Source organism: Vanellus vanellus, assembly GCF_965231255.1.
Source record: "Vanellus vanellus genome assembly, chromosome: 2".
Lineage (NCBI taxonomy): Eukaryota > Metazoa > Chordata > Aves > Charadriiformes > Charadriidae > Vanellus > Vanellus vanellus.
Window position 1 is genome coordinate 99542063 of NC_138906.1, and position 20100 is coordinate 99562162.

The following is a 20100-nucleotide window of genomic DNA, read 5'->3' on the forward strand; positions in this document are numbered from 1 at the left end:
CCAGAACCTATTTAAAGGGCCCCGGCCCCGTTGCGGCGGCGGGTGCGAGACGGAGAGTACTGTATTTGTTTGATTTTATTTATTTTTTAATGTTAAGAACACTTTTTTTTTTTTTTGGTACAAGAGTTACTGAGGACCTAACATGTCTTTAGGCTTCACCCACTGATCAAACTGGTCCGACGTCAGGAATCCCAGCTTTATGGCAGCTTCTTTCAACGTCGTCCCCTCTTTGTGCGCCGTTTTGGCAATCTTAGCTGCTTTGTCATAGCCTGTAAGAAACCAGAAGGAACAAGTTAGCCAAATGCAGGTCGAGGCGAGGAACTGGCAGGACACCTGGCCCTCAGAGAGTGGCTTTGCTAGATAGGGGTACTGGTGCGGCACTGCCTGTGCAGCAGAGGCGCCCAGTGCCTACACCAACTCCCGACCGAGCCTGCAGGTAAAGGCTGTTATTCTGGTGTTAATGCATTTAGATCACAGTTCTATGTGACTTTTTCTCCTTTAAAAAAAAAATAAAAATCTCATAATCTTTCACTTTTCATTATTAGTAGTCAAATCATGACGACAGGTACACAAATTCTCCCAATCTCTCTTTTTTTTTTTTTTTGACTCTCATCAGGGTTATTTTTATAATGGTACGGCCACTGCAAGGAAGACACATCTTTTTCACCAGTAATATAAGTTGGTGACATTACAGTAAATTAACTTTTGGCCTAAGCCATGACTTAGTCTCCTAAACCTTGCGACAATACAAATAATGAGTGCAAAAGAACGTCCCCACAGAATATTTCAATATAATGTTTTGAGAAGTTCCTGAGCCTTAAACCTACCTATATGTGGGTTAAGTGCTGTTACCAACATCAGGGATTCACTCATTAGTTTGTTGATCCTGTCCGTATTGGCTTGGATTCCAACTACACAGTTGTCAGTGAAAGAAACACAAACATCTCCAAGAAGTCTTGCAGAGTTTAAGACATTTTTAATCTAACAAAAAAGAAATACCAACAATGACATTCAGACGTTAATAGCTATACAGCCTGGCACAGTTGTTCATAACCAGTGTGTCGTTTCCTCCCACCCCCACAATATCCACTTTTTTGATGGGCTGTTGGTAGAGACAGAGTGCAGCGAACATCATGCCCTCCTCCCTCTGCAGGGTAACCTCAGCCACCCCTATTTAAAGGAATTTGTGAGGAGTATCCAATAGTAGAAGAAACTCTTGCATTAAGAAGACTGCAGTATGTATACCATTTTGTTGTAACAGTTCACAAATAACCAAGTAAAAAAATACACGAAGGCATGCAATTCATTGCCATTTCGCCCCTCAGGTACCAATCAAGAGAAGACATCAAAAAATATAGAGTACAATAATAATTGGCATTAGTCCTCTACTTTGACAATCTATAAAGTGCCACTTTTTTTTTTTTTTTGAGAGGTGTCTTTTTCTATCAACATTTATCTGCTGCTAGGTACATCTACTGGCTGTTCAATAGGATCTTTTGTCAAAACCAGGTGCTGTATACTTAGAAGTAGTTTATTCAGAGGGAGGGGAAAAAAAGCAGTACCCTAAACAGACACAGTAAGGTAAGAGACAAATACTGATGTTATTATCAGATTTCATTTTTTCTCAATCATTTCTTACTACCATAATAAAAAAGCATTGAATATTAGGATCTTTTCCATAAGTCACCTTCCTTCTTTTTAAAGTATCATCCCTTCACTAACATCTGTACTATTCCTTCAACATCTTACACACAGTGATGTATCCTGCTCACACTGTAGAAGGCAGACATTATTTTCAATACTGAAGTCTAAGACTAATCATTTACAATTTTACATAACTCGCTTGCCAAAAGCATGTAATCCTTTAGTATTCAGCAGTAACAGAAATTAGTAACAGACAGTTGCTAAAGAAAAAAATCCTAATTTTTAGCTAAAATACCAAATTCTCTTTGGCTTTGGACAAAATTTTGTCTCTGTGTTCCTCTCTCCCTGCTTCCTTAGACTGATGATAACCTTACATTTTTAATATAAAAGCTTATCTGCATAAGATAGTTTCATGTAAAAAACATTGCCACTTCCCTGTCAAAATAACAAGGACTTACCCTACAAAATAATAAAATTTCTTCTTACATTGTTATCAGTTTCTCTGGTGCTTGTATTGACCAACCACTCACTGAGTTTTTTTCTTCCCCTGAGTTATCTGGTAGTACAAACGATTATTTTTAAAAGTCCTAGATATTTAAAACTTTATGAACTTACCATCATGGGCTTAAAAACATTCAGTTCAAAGTGTCCATTGCTCCCTCCTACAGTAACAGCAACATGGTTTCCCATAACTTGGGCTGCCACCATGGTTACAGCTTCACACTGGGTAGGGTTCACTTTTCCTGGTTGTGGAAGGGAGAGAACAAGATTACCAACGAAGAAAAAAAAAAAAAATGAGTACTTCCCTCATTTACCAAATCACATTCAACAGAAGATATTTTGTAGGAGGTAAAATGTCTTACTTATCTGTATCTGTGCACCACAGAAAATCAGTAATTTCCATACATTATATTAAATTCACTGCACTATTCCAGTAATTCAGCTAGGATTTTTAAAGCAGCTATGGCTGCTTTAGCAATCTACCAAGACTTTGAGAGCTGGATAAAATGTGTGTGAGCTAAACTGTAATTACCACAGTTCTTAATAGTCAAGAGATTATAACTTGTCTTTATTTGTGTAAGTAGGCATTTCTGGTAAATCATTATTACATCAATATACAATCATTAATACACTCTGTTTACTTCATCAGGAGAAAAAAACCCAAATGAATTAAAGTGGCCTCCTAACAAGAACATTTTAGGGTTGCTTTCATTTCTAGAAATAATCCTAGTAAGAACATTCATTATCTGCTTCTTTTGAAAGCCAGATATGCTCACAACCTGTTTCTTTTATAATTTATCATACAGGAATAACATGCTTAGAATAGTTTTGGATGTACAATACTCACATATGCATACTTTTTTTAGGAGAGAGGCAAGGAATGATTACTAATAGTATTCTTTCCTTTCTTATCCTCCCATACACTGGGATCATTGCAGAAGAGAATATGTGAGTACATAACACTAATTATGCTAGGAAGTAAAGACAGAAGTCAATTTACATCACAATATTGCTACAATTCATAGATTAGATCATTTAAAGCTTGTTTCAGAAAAGTCTTTACACAAAAATTGTTGAGATCTTGCAATTCTAAGAGAAAGTTTTGAGAAGTATGCTTGTATTGATAAAGTCATATTATATGTTTACAGATACTACTCTCCACCAAATACTTCCCAACTAACAGCTGTGCAATTAAGTATTTTTATGAACACAAATTTTGGTAAAATATGGCAAAAGATAAAAACTGACAGAAGTGTTGAATCATGGACTTATTGATGTTTGTTTGGTAAATATCTGTTAAGAGTTAGTGGTCCAAAACAAAAGAAACAGGCAAGTTTTCTCTGTTTTCTCTGTACCTGGCATGATGCTGCTTCCTGGTTCATTTTCAGGCAGGATGAGTTCTCCTAGTCCAGAACGTGGTCCAGAACCCAGGAAACGAATATCGTTAGCTATTTTCATCAGACTACATGCCACTGTGTTCATAGCTCCACTGAGTTCAACTAGAGCATCATGAGCCGCAAGAGCTTCAAACTTATTTGGAGCAGTGACAAAAGGCAAACCTACAGGAAGGGCAGGAAATAGTAAACCAGTGAGGAACTTCCTTGCAGACCAGATAATCAAACACCTAATTAGCTTAACAAATAAAACTTTAAAAAATTAATAACACTGCAAGATCATCTCCCTTCTCAAGGCCTTTCCTCACAAAAGTTTCTTAAACAGACTAAATTCAATACAAAAGACAATAAGTCACTAAAATACGGAATAATGTGAAATTTTCCCATCTACCCCCAACAAAGGTACAAATTTCAAGCTTTCATACTGTTGTTTCATACTAAGCATTGCTTTGCACCACAGTACTTTGTGAATGTCAAGATTTTCTTACAAGTTAGCCCAAACACGTATTTCTTCCATTAAATCAATTTAGATTGTTTAGATTGTCAGTTGCCGGGATGCTTTCTCCCATTTACGAAAATAGAGGTTTTTGCAGCACAGTGCAGACATTAGGATAAATAAAAAGTAATCACAATGGAATCAGCTACTTAAAGAAAAAAGATGCACCCAAGTATTAGCACTGGGAGGGAACAACAAACCAGACTGAACATGTGAAAGCTGATTCACACTTAGGAGGATGCCTGAAACTGCTGCCAACAGCAAGAGCACAGGAGCAATGGAAGCAACAGCTCTCTTTATGTTAATTAAATGCCTGAGATTTAAGGCGAGGTTCCATAATGAAAAACATTTCTTCAGGGCTTTGCGCTGGAAGAAAAGTCTCAGCAGATTTTTATTAGTGGTAATGGACATCACTAAGGACTGACTGTGGGCTGGACTTCTGCCCCACAAAACTACTGGTCTGAGCTTACATTACCAGTTCAAATAAGAGCAGCGTAACCCCCATAATTTCTAGTGTTCTGCAGTTCCTGCCAAACACCAAATCCCACCCAATTTGCATGGGCTTCTGAACTGCATAGCTGCCTTCTCAATTGCAGAGATCATTCCAAACTTTCCCTTTTGCCCTTCCCAGTAAACTTTCCCTGTAAGAACACATTGAACTTCAATAGTCTGCCCTACTTGTTTTAAATTTGTACAACCTGCCCATATGGTACACCTAACAAGCTTTAAGATGGGAGAGCTTCCTAACACCACCGACTGCTTCTTCAAGCACCAAAACAAGGCCTGTACTGCTTCTCAGCAGCTGTTGCTTATGACAAGTTACTTCTTCCCTCTCAAGGTACAAGAAAGTCTTGACCCTCTACAAGACAGTGAATAATAGATCAATTAAAACAAAAATACTGTTGATAAGCAGTTTCAGATTTTACAGCAAATTTAAGTCACAGATGTACGCATTCATTCTGGGGGCATTTATAAAAACTGATACTGTCACACAGAAGATCTGGTTTACAGATCAAAAAACTCAATGGGTCTGTAAATTAAGTTTTAAGATCTATAGAGAAAGCATCAAAAAAATCAGACAGCTAACTTTTACTCTTTCACATGAAAAAAATGTAGTGGCTTTGGGAGGGTTTCTTCCCCTTCTTTTGTGCCACGTCACTGCAGATTAAGAGAGCCAGAAGAGCAAAGATCAAGAGAGAAGTAGTATAGCTGGGCTAATAATAGAAGCCTGAAACTGTATCCCTCTCCATAAAGCCTTGCTCAGAAAAACATGGTAATTTCAGTCACTTTCAATGCACTCAGTATAAAAATACATTGCATGAAAAATCCTAAGTATAAGGCATATAACATACGGCATTAACAGAAAATTTCATGTTAAAATATAAATACAGTTTGAGCTTATGAGAAGTATAGAAACTGAAAGATTTAGTTTGAATTTGACTGTATGTTACATATACTGCTTTACTGTTAAGTCCAAAATACCATTCCTCACCCGTCAGTTCAGCCACTTTAGCAGCAACTTTCTCAGCAAAACCGATTCTGGTGTTTAATCCTGTACCAACTGCAGTTCCGCCAGCTGCCAGCTGATACACTCTTGGCATAGTTGACTCAATCCTAGCCACACCATATTTAATTTGTTGCACATAGCCACTAAATTCCTTTGAAAGAAAGGAGGGCAAAATAGAGGAACAAAGACAACAACCAAGAATAAGCATCTAGAATTACTAGATTTTTAACATGATTAGACTAATTTATTTTAAAAACTGGGGGCACTGAACTTTACCCAAATGCATCCTTTCATTAAGAGGAAAAGTTACATATATTAGAGGACTGCTCTCACACTACAAACAATTACACATAAAGACAACCTACATATATAAAAATGTAGACACAATACATCTTTCTCTTGCCTTTTATCTCAGTTGCGTACTTGGCAGGAAGTTGATGAGGCCTTCTATGGGCAGCTGAGAGTGGCCTCACAGTCACAGGCCCTGGTTGTCGTGGGGGATTTTAACTTTCCGGATGTTTGCTGGAAGGACTACACAGCCAGCCAGCCTCAGTCTAGGAGGTTCCTCCAATGCATTGATGACAACTTTCTGATGCAAATGGTGGAGGAGCCGACTAGGAGAGGTGCACTGCTGGATCTCGTCCTCACTAACAAGGAGGGTCTGGTGCAAGGAGTAAAGGTTGAAGGCTGCCTTGGCTGCAGCGACCATGAGATGGTGGAGTTCATGATCTCGGCTGGTGGAAGCAGAATAGCAAGCAGAATTGCAACCCTGGACTTCAGCAGGGCAAACTTTGGCCTTTTCAAACAATTACTAGGGGAAATCCCATGGACAAAGCTGTTTGAAGGTAAAGGCGCCCAGGATAGCTGGTCAGCATTCAGGGACTGCTTCTACCAAGCTCAAGATCAGAGCATCCCGACACGTAGGAAGTCAAGGAAGGGAGCCAGAAGACCTGTGTGGCTAAACAGGGAACTGCTTGGCAAGCTCAAGTGTAAGAAGAGAGTTTATAGATCATGGAAGGAGGGGCTGACCACTTGGGAGGAGTACAGGGCTGCTGTCAGGGGATGTAGAGAGGCAACTAGGAAAGCTAAGGCCTCCTTAGAGTTAAACCTGGCAAGAGGGGTCAAAGACAACAGGAAGAGCTTTTTCAAATACATGGCAGATAAAACTAACACCAGAGGCAATGTAGGCCCACTACTGAATGGGGTGGGTGCCCTGGTGACAGAAGATACAGAGAAGGCAGAACTATTGAATGCCTTCTTTGTCTCTGTCTACTCTGTCGGGGGCTGTCCTGAGGAGTCCTGTTCTGCTGAGACCCCAGATGAAGATGAAGTCAAGTCAATGGATGGGTTTGCCTTAGTTGATGAGGACTGGGTCAGAGACCAGTTAAGCAACCTGGACATCCATAAATCCATGGGTCCAGATGGGATGCACCCGCGGGTGCTGAAGGAGCTGTCTGAAGTCATTGCTGGACCACTCTCCACCATCTTTACCAAGTCTTGGGAAACGGGCGAGGTGCCTGAGGACTGGAGGAAAGCAAATGTCACTCCAGTCTTCAAAAAGGGCAAGAAGGAGGACCCGGGTAACTATAGACCGATCAGCCTCACCTCCATCCCTGGGAAACTGATGGAGCAGCTTATCCTTGGTGCCCTCTCAAGGCATAGCAAGGATAAGAGGGTTATTAGGGGCAGTCAGCATGGCTTTTCCAAGGGGAAGTCATGCTTGACCAACCTCATAGCCTTTTATGAGGAAATAACGAGGTGGATGGATGATGGCAGAGCGGTGGATGTGGTCTACCTTGACTTCAGTAAAGCATTTGACACGGTCTCCCACAGCATCCTCATGGCTAAACTGAGGAAGTGTGGACTGGATGACCGGATAATTAGGTGGACTGCGAACTGGCTGAAGGAGAGAAGCCAGAGAGTCGTAGTCAATGGGGCAGAGTCCAGTTGGAGGCCGGTAACCAGCGGAGTGCCTCAAGGGTCGGTACTGGGGCCCATATTATTCAATATATTCATTAATGATTTAGATGAGGGAATTGAGTGTACTATCAGCAAGTTTGCTGATGACACTAAGCTAGGAGGAGTGGCTGACACGCCAGAGGGCTGTGCTGCCATCCAGAGAGACTTGGACAGGCTGGAGATTTGGGCAGGGAATAACTTAATGAAATACAACAAGGGAAAGTGTAGGGTCCTACATCTGGGCAGAAACAACCCCAGGTTCCAGTATAGGATGGGGAGCTACCTGTTAGAGAGCAGTGTAGAGGAAAGGGACCTGGGGGTCCTGGTGGACAGCAGGATGACCATGAGCCAGCACTGTGCCCTTGTGGCCAAGAAGGCCAATGGCATCCTGGGCTGTATTAGAAGGGGGGTGGTTAGCAGATCGAGAGAGGTCCTCCTTCCCCTCTACTCTGCCCTGGTGAGACCGCATCTGGAATATTGTGTCCAGTTCTGGGCCCCTCAGTTCAAGAAGGACAGAGAGCTGCGGGAGAGAGTCCAGCGTAGGGCAACTAAGATGATTAAGGGAGTGGAGCATCTCCCTTATGAGGAAAGACTGAGGGAGCTGGGTCTCTTTAGTTTGGAGAAGAGGAGACTGAGGGGTGATCTTATTAGCGTTTATAAATATATAAAGGGGGAATGTCATGAGGATGGAGCCAGGCTCTTCTCAGTGGCGACCAGTGATAGGACAAGGGGTAATGGATTCAAGCTGGAACACAAGAGGTTCCACTTAAATTTGAGAAGAAACTTCTTCTCAGTGAGGGTGACAGAGCACTGGAACAGGCTGCCCGGGGAGGTTGTGGAGTCTCCTTCTCTGGAGACATTCAAAACTCGCCTGGACACCTTCCTGTGCAACCTCGTCTAGGTGTTCCTGCTCCGACAGGGGGATTGGACTAGATGATCTTTTGAGGTCCCTTCCAATCCCTAGCATACTGTGATACTGTGATACTGTGATCTGAATCCAAGATAAATCAGCTCTCAGGTTAAACCAATGTTCTCAAGGTACAATTAGAGAAACAGATCTTAGGCTTTGTTCACTTAATTTTAGTTAGTAAAAACCCCACTGGTGCATTCTTGGAAAAAATCCGGGTTACATGGATTTTACCAATTAAGTTAATTCATTACCAAATTAATGTAATATAAGCCATTCTTGTCAATATAATAACACAGATTTGCTATCATATATTTATGATCATATATAAAAGATTTTCATTCAAAATACTCAGTAGTTTTATATGTTGGCAAAACCTCATTAATATAAACTTACAGATTACAGACTAACTACCTTCTTCCTTCCAATGTCAGTGTAACAGAAATAGCACGTTGTGTTATTTGATAAAGGAACATCTTTTAAAAATTATTTACATCTTAATACTGTTAGAAGTAAAACACACATGGAAAAAAAATGAGAAAATTTACGATGCAATTATTAAAGTACCACATCCAGCAAACTCCAATAAAGATGAAAATATTCTGACTGAGATTCAGCCAGTTTCCTATAATTTCTCTTAAACTATCAACTTAATTTAGGCCTCCTCAAGTTTGCCTCAGTTTCCTCCAATTTATTTACAAGAATTTTCCAAACAAATGCATAATTTTTGTGGTTTTCTTTACCTGTCCAAGGGTAAGTGGAACAGCATCTTGTGTATGAGTGCGCCCTATTTTTATGATTTGGGAAAACTCTTTGGATTTCGCTTCAAGTGCATTCTGTAGCTTCTTCAGTCCAGGTAACAACACCTCATTAACCTCCTGGGCAGCAGCAATATGCATTGCCGTTGGGAAAGTGTCATTTGAACTCTGTGAAGGAAGTTAAAGAAATTCATTTACAAGCTTTTCTCACCATTGTTGCTGTAAGATGTACATGTATAGCTTTATTCTCTTTATTTTATAAACAAGAAGAAACTAAACTAAGAGTAGGCAACTTACGAATGTCCCACAAATCAATATGCAGGAACAATTAAATCTTCTAAATTCCAGTCCAGTACCTTATTGCTAAAATCAACTTTTTGTAACTATACCCACAGAAAGTTAACTTGAGTAGGTTGTTCACAACAACACTGGGACAAAAAAAAAAAAGAAAAATAATTACTATAGTAGTTATGAGAGATGGGTAACAAATGGATGTAGGATTTTAAAGGAATTGTAGGTGACTTAAAAACACCTATGTCTTGCTTTGATAATGTTAAATCCATAGTTCCCAGGATATTGAATAAGCACAAAAGACCAAGAAGGGATACAACCAAGTCAGTGGCTTAAAAGTCAGTTAATCTGAAGGCAATATTAAGAGTGATGTGTAATAAAAAGGCCTACCAGTATTCTTGGGGAAAAATTACCCATTACAGGACTTTAGCCATTTTAATATTCTTTCTACATGCTTTATGTACTGTATTATGGAGATAACAGTTTTAAGTATCCAACCCTTAGAAATTGGATCTATATTTAACTTCTTTAAGACTGTCTCAGTAGCAGTGGTTGTCACCAGACCACCTCTGCCTATCACATCACGCGTGAATTCATCTGTCATGTTCCAAATTTGTAATCTGCGAAGCTCATACTGTCACTGACCAACATTTTAAAGTTTATTTAAACTGAAAAGCCTGGAAAATTGTTGCCAAAGTTGTACACAAAACTTTTCTTTTTTTAATCAAAACACTGGCTATAAGAGAATTCACAATTAAAAAAACCAAACAAACAAACAAAAAACTTTTGACATTAAAAGAACTATAAAGCAAGTGTAACGACCTGGCTTTTGTTAACATGATCATTTGGATGTACTGGGTTTTTGCTCCCCAGTTTGCCCCCCATTATCTCAATGGCTCTATTGCTGATGACTTCATTGACATTCATATTGGTTTGAGTTCCAGACCCAGTCTGCCACACTACCAATGGAAAGTGATCATTTAATTTTCCTTCAGCTACCTATAATGGAAAAAGAGAGAGAAAAGTTGTTCTACTGGAACAAAAAAAAAAAATCAAAAAGCATAAACCTGAGAATTTTATGCCTATAATTCAAATAATGTTCTCCACTATATTTGTAAATCTACATATAACAGTTGTGAATTTATACCAGAATAATTAAGAGAGTTTGATATAATACCAGATATTAAAAGGGCAAAAACCTTTTGCGATGCTTTTTGAAGATGCTGAATTCTGAAACACAGAGAAATACAGAAAAATTTGATTTCATGTTCTATAGTCATAGAAAGAAAATACTTTTAAAAGGTCTTTCAGATTATATCTTGTGTTTCCCAAACAATGCAGATGATTTTATAAGTCCAAAAACACCCTCCGGCCCCCTTCTCAAATTTCAAAGCAATCTGGATTCTAATCTTCCTGGGTAAGACAACAGGTAGTATGTGCTGTTCTCCCACAGTTATTTGCTCAGCTTAGTAAGATCTCCCAGGGAAGGAAAATAAAGCAGTTTCTCAATCAGAGTACATAAGGTGTTTCAGGGTACTGATTCAGTGTTGTGTGTCTCCTTGGGTCATGACCATCCTTTGGGTGTCAGAAACATCATTTTTCAGGCAGCGCTTATCTGTTTACAAACTCCGCATCAGCATGGGCGCGCTACTTTCTCCTAGGAAATCGAGCTCAACAGCTGCACAGTTTCATCATGAACACTGATCACAGCTATACAACAATTTGAATTAGAGGCATTCAGAAGTCCATTCCTTATGGGAAATAGCCCCCCAGATGAGGTGTTTTTGCCAAAGACTATCTGTCACACACATGCAGTACATGGTATTTGTATAATAGGACTCTGAAATTTCTCCAGAAATAAATTTCATACAGGGAAGTTCCAGACCTCTTACACCTGTATACATTAGATTTTACATCAACAAAATGAGCTGGCAGATGTTGCTGGTATCAAATACCTTCTTCCTGTAAGGCATGCTTTCCCTAATAACGCACTGGACCTACATGGCTTTACATCAAGAGATGCCTAAAAAGGACTTGTGACTGTCTTTACCTCAACTGTAAGTGAATATGTTACACATATAAGCAAGTAAGAGAATCACATGGACTTAAAAAGATTCATATGTATCAACTTGCTGATTACCTATGGGAACAAGGTCCTCATCAGCCAAAAATAGCTATACTAACTGACATCTTCTGTAGGCAGGCTATGACAACTACCATCCAAAATCAAAACAGAACAACAGGTACCAATACTCTCCTGATTGATCTACATTTTTTGGAGCCTGCTGAACCTTAGATGCATTTAGACGTTTTTCAAAATGTGTTTGTGATAGTATCAAAATCTGTGCTCAGAAATATCACCCCCGTGCCTATTAGCCTCAGCAAAGTCAAGAATGCAAAGCAAAGGATCTGTTGTCACAACTCTGAGGCTACATAACTATCTCCAGATTATCAGGATGCATCAGTCCTCCTGGAATCATGCTCTTCAGGAAAGGATCTTATGTATTTCCCATCTTATGCAGGGGCAAAGTTCCCACCTCCAAGAGTAACTTGATTCCTTGCTGTATCTCTTTATTTTTCAGTTATATTAGAAAATTATTTTGGAGGTCAGGGAAAGGATAGCACTGCAGGGATGTTTTTAAAACACAACAAAAAAAACCCCAAACCCAAACAATTTTCAGAACCCATGAATCTAAACTAAGCAGCACTTAGCCACGAAAACTTCTGATCCACCTTTAACGAGGAGAACTCAAGAAACCACAAGAAAAGACTGGACATATTGTGGAGTTCTCAAGAGCTCTTGGGTCTTGGGACTTATGCTGCTACAGCTGGTAGAAAGAGGATAAGGCCTTCTGCAAATACTGAAATACTTTGAAGTTAGTCAGAACAGGAAAGCTCTGTAAAACAATGCTTCCAGATAAATATATCTGTTGATTGTTGATTCAAAGCAACATCTTGTTGATTCAAAGCAACACACGTGGTATTACTCTACCTCAAATAATGGTTATTCACAACTCTGTGTAGTTGGGTAGCATTTATCCTGAGAAAGAGGAGATGCCTCTGTGTGTCACATCATATCCTTTTTAGCTATAAAGATGATACTTAAAAATTCCAAACTTCCTGTGAAAAGCTTAACAAAAATACAATGACAGTTCTGGTATTTTGAACAGTTTGCTCCTACCTCATTTGCCGCCTTTACAATAGCATTAGCAATCTTTGGGTCAAGACCATAGTCTTGATTTACTTCAGCAGCCGCTCTCTTCAAGATGCCAAAAGCCCTTATAACTTGAACCTGAGACACAAGAGTAAGTTTAAATATGTAATTTTTTCCCCAAAGGACATTTTAGGAACCTAGTTCTAAACCAAACTCCTCCTGAGCTTAAGTTCAGCAGTAGTCCATCAACCAAACCAAAGAGCAATCAGATCACATGACCTGTGCTCCCATTAACAGTAACATTTATCCAAGCAGTCCAGAAAGCCGTACACAGCTCATCCTTTCTTTGGAAGTCCAGGTATGCTTTGTGTATCGAAATAGATTACATGCAATAAAATACAGAGAGAAGAGAACTGGTTCTATTCCTAAAATAGCTTTTTTGAGGGAAAACCAACACACATTTCAGTACATGGAAAGCCAATGCATGACAAAGTGTATGCACACTAATGCTCTATGCACAACTACACGTGAAAAAGTTAACTTCATATCATGCTACACTAAACATCTTCAATAACAAACTACATAATGCTATAGCAAACAAACTATTCCGTTCAGTCTTTCATCTTCAGAAAAATGAAAGATGGATTTCTATTCATCCTGGTTATTAAAAAAATTAAGCAACACAGTAAAATAATTATTCAAAAGCAACATTCAATTTATTTAAATGAAACAAAAAATATTTCTAACACAGAACAGTACCTTGCCACAGAGTTTCTAACTTTAATTAAAATTCAAAGTTGCTCATATTCCCAGCAAAAGCCTGAGAAGGTATTCACTCTCACATCCAAAACAAACTTAAAGAGAAGAAATGAACACAGCTTTAAATTACTTACTGGCATTCTTTCTGAAACACCTCCAATCTTGAAGTTCATTGTAGATCTTACAGTCTGGGCACCATAGTATTTGTCACTTGGGACCTTCAGTTCACCAAAGGTATCATATTCTATCCTAAAAGCCTCTTGAGTGGACTATGGAAAAGGAAAAAAAGGTACTTCCAACATTGGTAAACAGCACAAACTTTTTGAAAGCAGATACAGTTAAGAAAAAACGTGCAAAAAGGGGGAAAAAACAAAGACACACAGCTAATCATAGGTATTTTTCTAATTATATCTTTCAAGTTAAGACATTTTTGTAGTTTGAACACCTATCTCACTAAAAGTCAAAACTACTAACCTTGTGTAGCCTAGCAAGCCCACTGGTAACAGGCAGCACTGCAAGATTTAAGATCTCCACTACTCACTGTACAAAACACGTCATCCTCACAAAAGACTCAAGTTTCTTCTTTTTGAAGAATTAGTAACTTGTTTTACAATTTACAGAATTGCTGTTTTGTTAAAACCAGACAGAAGAACTAGCACACTAAGAATTCAGGTGGCATACGCCCAGGCAACAGACATGTAATACAATCCCTATTTGAAATCCACATGGACAAGAAAAATACTGGAAGGGAGGAACTGATTAGTCCAGTACCAAGTTTCTGACAATTAATTATCTTCTTAAGCCTAATAAACCAGGAATACAATTTCCTTAGCTGTGCAATGTGCATCTAGGTATATTTTGTGCAATTTTTATGTAAGGCAGTATTTCTTTATCACGTATACATCTAGCATGCATTATTATCTAACACAGCCAGAGGTAAATTAATTTTAGCTGACATACACCAACTAAAAAGTAATTTTTTACTTTTTGTGAAACAACCCGTTCATTTGTGATGATGTGATCACATCCACGTGCAGCTCTATAAAGATTATGGGACTGGACAGGAAGCAAGAGCAGTTTACTCTTCCTCTCCAGATGCCTTGGTTAGCAAAGTCCCAATTTTCTGTGAGAAAGGTGTTCATCCTTCCCCAGATGAGGAGATCACCTTCTTGCAGAGTCTTCAGGAAGGAGAAGTCTTTTTTAATTCTTAATCATAGATAGAGTAGAACAATCCCAGCTCCATTTGTAGGCTATATACAATGCTGGGCTTTGACCTAACTGTGACCCGCAGGTGTGGGTCCTTGGGGTAGCTCTGTCAGAGCATCAAGTCAGTGTTGCAGCACAGTGAAACATGAAAAGCAGATGTTAGAAACTATTAAGAAAAGCAGAGGATACAAGAAGAAACACCTCTGTGCCACCATGGCTCGTCTAGACTCTGAAGTCTTTGTGCAGATTCGGTTCTTTCATCCCAAAAAGCATACAATTAGAAACAGCTCAAAGAAAGGCAATAAGGCTGATGAAAGGTAGGGAACAACTTTCTTAAGACAACTGACTTTTTCATTCAGAAAAGAGACAACTTGGGATTTGAAGGAAAACTGAGGACAACAAAAGCATTACTAGAATGGCAATAGACATTAGCTGCTCACTGTCTCCTCCAATACAAGAAATGGGAGCCATAATGTTAGGTTAGTAGGAGTAAGGTTCAGAGCCAGGAAAAGGAAGCAGCTCTTCACACAAGTTGCAGACCAACGAAACTCCTTGCCAGCTGATGCTACGGATGCAAGAAGTCTACACAAGTTCAGGGAAAACAAGATAAGCACTCAGAAGATCTAAACTGGGTTATTATACAAACCACAGACTCAGGAAATCCTCTGATGTAAAAATGAAGAGCCTGGGTCAGAATAAGAGGGAAGCATTGTATATGTTTGCACAGTTCTTACTCTTCCCTAGGTGTCCACTTCTGAAGTCAGACTGTTCCTCTCCTTCCTTGGTCTGTTTTACTTGCTCCTTGCTTGATGGGTCTTGTGGGTCTCAGTCGTCTTTGACAGGAGCACAGCTGGGTATGGGGCAGAACACTCTCTCCAGCAACACTGACTTTCTGCAGCAGCCTGTCCAGGTCGGCACCACCGTGGATGGCAAGCTGCAGGCGGTAGTGGCGTCAGGAGGTGTTCCAGCTTCTCACTGTCCTAAGTAGCGTTTCCCAGCCAGGTGGAGATGCTCTGCCATCAGGTATTCCAGCAGTGCATACCAGAGACACCAGTCCCACCCACTTAGGGCACTCTTGCAGAGTAGGTCATGCATGTGACCAAAAGAAACTGCAGCCCAGCCCACAAAAAGCAAGGGTTAGCTCTAGCTGTCCTGCTCCCCACACCTTGTGTTTTGCCTGATGCTCTCCCAGACACTGACCCCAGAAGAATACAAAGCTTAGTGTGAACCATCATGACATTCCTATGTTCTTTAATCATCTTTATCCTGTCTTAATCACTTAGCATTCATTTACATGCTAATAAGAAACAGAACATAGTCAGCACTTATTTAGTATCTTACTACCAAAAATGTTTAATGGGGATGCTTGTGGGTGTTACTGTACGTGTGCACACACTAATATTCCAACAGTAGATATCACTGACGCATGGTGTCTGAAATCCCTGCTTTTGCTGCCTGGACACCTTGAATAAGCAGACAACGTCAAGCTCTTCCTAGAGCTGGATAAGCAGAACAAATTCAGTTCCAAGTCCAGCTCTTGATATTGTCAGTAGTTTGATCACTGAAAGTATCCATGCTCAAACAATACAAAAAAAGTTAAACTACTTGTAACCTTTTAGACAAAAAAGCTAGCAGTTGCACAACTGATTCCTCAAACTTACATAATTCCAATGTCAACAATGGTGAAACAAAGATAAATAGGATCAGTACCTCCTCGTACAAGTACCTTTTAGCAAAAATTACTTCCCTAGCCAATTCCATGTTACACACATTCACAAACTCCAATGAAGTTAACAGGGTCAACAGCTTTAAGCTGAATGTCATTTGCTGATTAACAGAGTAAAAAGTAACATTAGGAAAAAAAGCAAAGTGATTTTTTTTCATACATATTCAAGTAACTAAAGTAACTTCATCACTACCTTCAGACTAATGTAGCAACCTGCAGAATGCACTGTCTGAATTTTAAGGTAAAAAACATGCTTCTCCCACTCCTTAGATGGAATTCACCCTCTTGAGTGGCTTTATGTCCCAGTTCGCATATCTAAAGCAGTTTCTGCAGTCACTCCTTGCATTTAGGGAACCTGCTGTAAAATGATGCAACAGTAGCTCACTCGTATCAGCCCTCTACTCCCACACCAGTGGGCCACAGGAGAAGACAAAAGGAGACCTAGCAACTCTGCCACAAGCCAAAGCAAACTCCTGTGCTCACTTAGCTTCTATCGTAGCTACAGCAAGTCTCAGTTCAAAACTATTATTCCTCACCTTTACAAAAGAATTTTTTTTTCTTTTTAAAGGCCTGACAAGGCCCCCAAAATCCTAAGAACCCATAGTCCAAAGCTTACACAGTTAGGCAAACATAACTGTACCTTTGCCTTCTTGCAGGGAACTAATCAGCTAGAATTGATTGTACGATAACACACTGGAGATATTCAAATGGCAGAAGTGCTGCAATAATGTTTCCAATGGAAAATTACATTTTAAGTATGCAGCAACTTTTGGACGCAAGAATTTCAATTCAAAGAATCACAATTTTTAGCACATTAAAACCAATCTTTAAAGGCCAGCAAGAAATGAAATTTGTGCTCAACTGCTCTGCTTTAGCAGATGAATGTTTCTATTTTTAAGAGTCATTTCTCCTTTATAATATCGAGTCACCAATTCTGAAACTTACTCTTCAGAAACAAAACCCAAATATTTTACAACTTCAGCCAAAGAAGGAAAGAACATTATGACCACAATTCCATTTAAAATATCTTGTGCAATTTAGCTCTAAGTTAAGGCAACACAATAGTCATACTGTAGAACAACATGCACATTTGGTTCTATCTACACAAGGTGTTCCAAAAGACAACTCTTGCTGATGAAAAAACCCTGCAAAGATCAAGAAGTCGTATGTGGGTTTTTTTAATTTAAATACTTGTTGGTATATTTTTGTTGGTCCTCTTGGAAATAAAAACATACAAAGCTTTTCTGTAAGAATTCATGGGCTGCTTGAGTCCCAAATTTGCTGAGGGGCATTTTGCTATAACTTCTGCTGTTATTTAAACCCAAGCAATTAATAATGTCTGTTCACAGGACAGGTCATATTTCTGACCAGCAAAGAACAAAACATGTATGTTTAATGTAAGACTGCAGCTTTTCATAAATATCAGGTCTTCAGCAAGTAAATGAAGACCATGAGCTATACTGCTTTTCTTGAATTATGCCAAACAGCAAAATAAAAAAGGGAACCATCTGGCAGGCCAATGGTTTATGAGTTACAGTCTGCTCTGACACAGGTTTTCTTATACAGGTACATTTCATTCACGATGCAGTTAATTCACTTATTTGGAAGCTTGTTTATTAACATTATTTTACATACCATAATAAATATCACAGACTAGGAACTAATGCTCTAATCAGATTTACTAACTATTTTAGTAAACTAAGTAATAAAATTAATTTATTAATGAATCAAATCCTAAATATACCACTTTCTGCTGGAATTCTTCCAACATGCTCAAGTTATCTGCTCGTTTTAAGGAGTAGAACTTAGAGAGATGTATCCGAGACTAAGGTTTCCATGCAATGCCCTAGCTGCTAATACTGAGATTCAGAGTTCCTTATCCCCACAGCATTTTCATTTCTACATTGAGCTGCGTGCAACAAACAAGTCCCGCTCACGTTTCAGCCTGACAGTCAACTGACTACACCTGAACAATCACGGGGGATGCCTGCTAGAGGTCACAGGCAGTTCTCAGCTGAAAGCTCCCTAGTTTTCAGGCAGCCTCAGAGATTTTCCAGGTATCCCCATTTCTGTGAGGGTACAGCTTTTTCTTATGTGCACCTGTCCTGGTTTGAGCGACACAGGATTAATTTCTCTTGCAGTAATTTTACTTTTCAGTAAGGTCTCTTCTAACACTAGGGAAAACTGCATTTCTAGAAGACTCTAGTGTCTGAATTTGTGAAAATATTTACTTTATAGCCAGCTATGGTATGCGGGTTTCAAGGTCTCAGTGTTTTCAAGTTAGTGAGGAGTGAGACCTGGGCACTTGACCCAAGCTGACCAACAGGATTATTTAATACACAAATGTCACGTTCAGTATAAATCAGGAAGTTTGCAGAGAAGTTTCTCTCCTCTATGACTGCGATCCTGAGAACTTCTTGCCCCAGTGCTGGACACCTGAGGCCTTCCCTTCCTACTGAAGCCGTAACGTTCGAAGTGTCTGACATTTGCTGTCCACTGCTGGGAGCGCACAGCTTCCTACTGACAGAATTGGCTGAGTATAACCCTTGTGTATTTTATATTGGTATCGGCATCAATATTGGTTCTTTGGTGTTATTAATGTAAATTATTTAGTCTTATTCTAGTAAATCTGTTTACACTTCAACCCTTGGGTTTCGTTGTTTTTCCCCGTTTCCCTTTCCCAGGTTGGGGGTGGGGGGGTGGGGGTGGGGAATGTCATCGGTTGGGACAATAACTGCCTAAACAACAATAAATTATTGTGGGTTCTTCCAACCATAACAGTACCTCTCATAACTCTAAGAAAGGCCCTGACGTTTCTGCGGAAGAGGCTGCCGCACGCCACAGCTCTGCCGCAGCAGGTCCTGCAGTCGCACCGTTCCTGGCTACCGGGCTGATGCCGCCCCTCTCCCCCCCTCCCCGGCCACGCTCAGCCAGCTAACGGCCGCGCTCACGCCGTGAATCTCACCCCTTGACCAGCGCACCCGCCCAAATCGGGGCCGCAAACCCGGCTGCGCCCGCGCTGCCGAGCGGGGGCCGGGCCGAGCCAAGCCGGGCCCCGGCACTGCGCCCCACCGGCGCCGAGCGGGGACAGGCCCCGCAAGCCTCCACCGGCGGAAGAGGGAAACGGCCGATGCAAGTTTAGCCAGGGATGGCCGGCAACGTCTTCCCGGTGCCGTTGCCGGCGCCCTCCCCACAGGGGAACGCACCGGATTGAAGCCCCCCGTGTCCGCCGCGGCAGCGCCGCTGACCGCCGTTCCTTCAGGCAGCGCGCGCGCGCGCGCCCGCTCCCCTTCCCGGGCCGGTGACGGGCGGGGGGTCGGCCAACGGGGGGTCGCGAGCGCCGGCGGGCGCAGTGGGAGGAGTCACGGCGGGCAGTGGCAGTTAGAGGTCACCGCCGTCACCGTCCCTCCCCCCCCCCCCCCACCGGGGTTGCTCACCATGGTGGCGCGCGGCGGCGGGCCCCAGCAGGCGGCGGCGGCGCGCGGGGGCGGCGGGTGCGCGAGGAGTCCGGCGGAGCAGCCGAGGCGGCGGCAGGCGCGGAGTGAGCGGTGCATGGTGACGGCGGCGGGGAGCACCGTTGGGGGCCGGCCGCCGGCAGGGCAGGGGAGGGGAGAGGAGAACGGGCCCGCCCCGGACGAGCGTCAGGGTGGCAGGAGCGTCCATCACCGCGGTGGTTCCGCCGCCTCAGCGGCGGGGCGGGGCGGTCGGGCAGCGCCTGCGCAAAGGCGGGCTCAGCGCCCGCCCCCACCCACTCTGAGGTAAAAGCCGCCAGGACGGGGGCGGAAGGCGCTGGAACAG

At 41.2% G+C, this 20100-nt stretch overlaps 1 protein-coding gene across 2 annotated transcripts; it reads right to left on the reverse strand.

Annotated features, from left to right (window-relative positions):
* Positions 1 to 45: 45 nt before the first annotated feature.
* On the reverse strand, positions 46 to 19904 carry FH (fumarate hydratase). Of its 2 annotated transcripts, none has more exons than XM_082479536.1 (10): positions 19740 to 19904; positions 13505 to 13639; positions 12639 to 12749; positions 10280 to 10456; positions 9152 to 9334; positions 5528 to 5693; positions 3501 to 3704; positions 2260 to 2387; positions 828 to 981; positions 46 to 269 (listed from the first exon to the last, which is right to left on the reverse strand). In XM_082479536.1, the coding sequence occupies exons 1-10, from the start codon at positions 19854 to 19856 to the stop codon at positions 127 to 129; spliced, it is 1518 nt and encodes a 505-aa protein (XP_082335662.1). In that variant the 5' UTR covers positions 19857 to 19904; the 3' UTR covers positions 46 to 126. The 2 variants fall into 2 exon arrangements, with proteins under 2 accessions (XP_082335662.1, XP_082335663.1); XM_082479537.1 differs by lacking the exon at positions 19740 to 19904 and adding an exon at positions 15311 to 15813.
* Positions 19905 to 20100: the final 196 nt, after the last annotated feature.

Bases quoted from the DNA above. Each gene is read 5' to 3' on its own strand.
- FH (XM_082479536.1), bottom strand. From the start codon at position 19,856: ATGCACCGCTCACTCCGCGCCTGCCGCCGCCTCGGCTGCTCCGCCGGA. The intron at 12,750-13,504 runs GTAAGTAATTTA...CTTGTGTCTCAG, and splicing joins GTGTTTCAGAAAGAATGCCA to GTTCAAGTTATAAGGGCTTT. The intron at 270-827 runs GTAGGTTTAAGG...GGTTTCTTACAG, and splicing joins AGCACTTAACCCACATATAG to GCTATGACAAAGCAGCTAAG.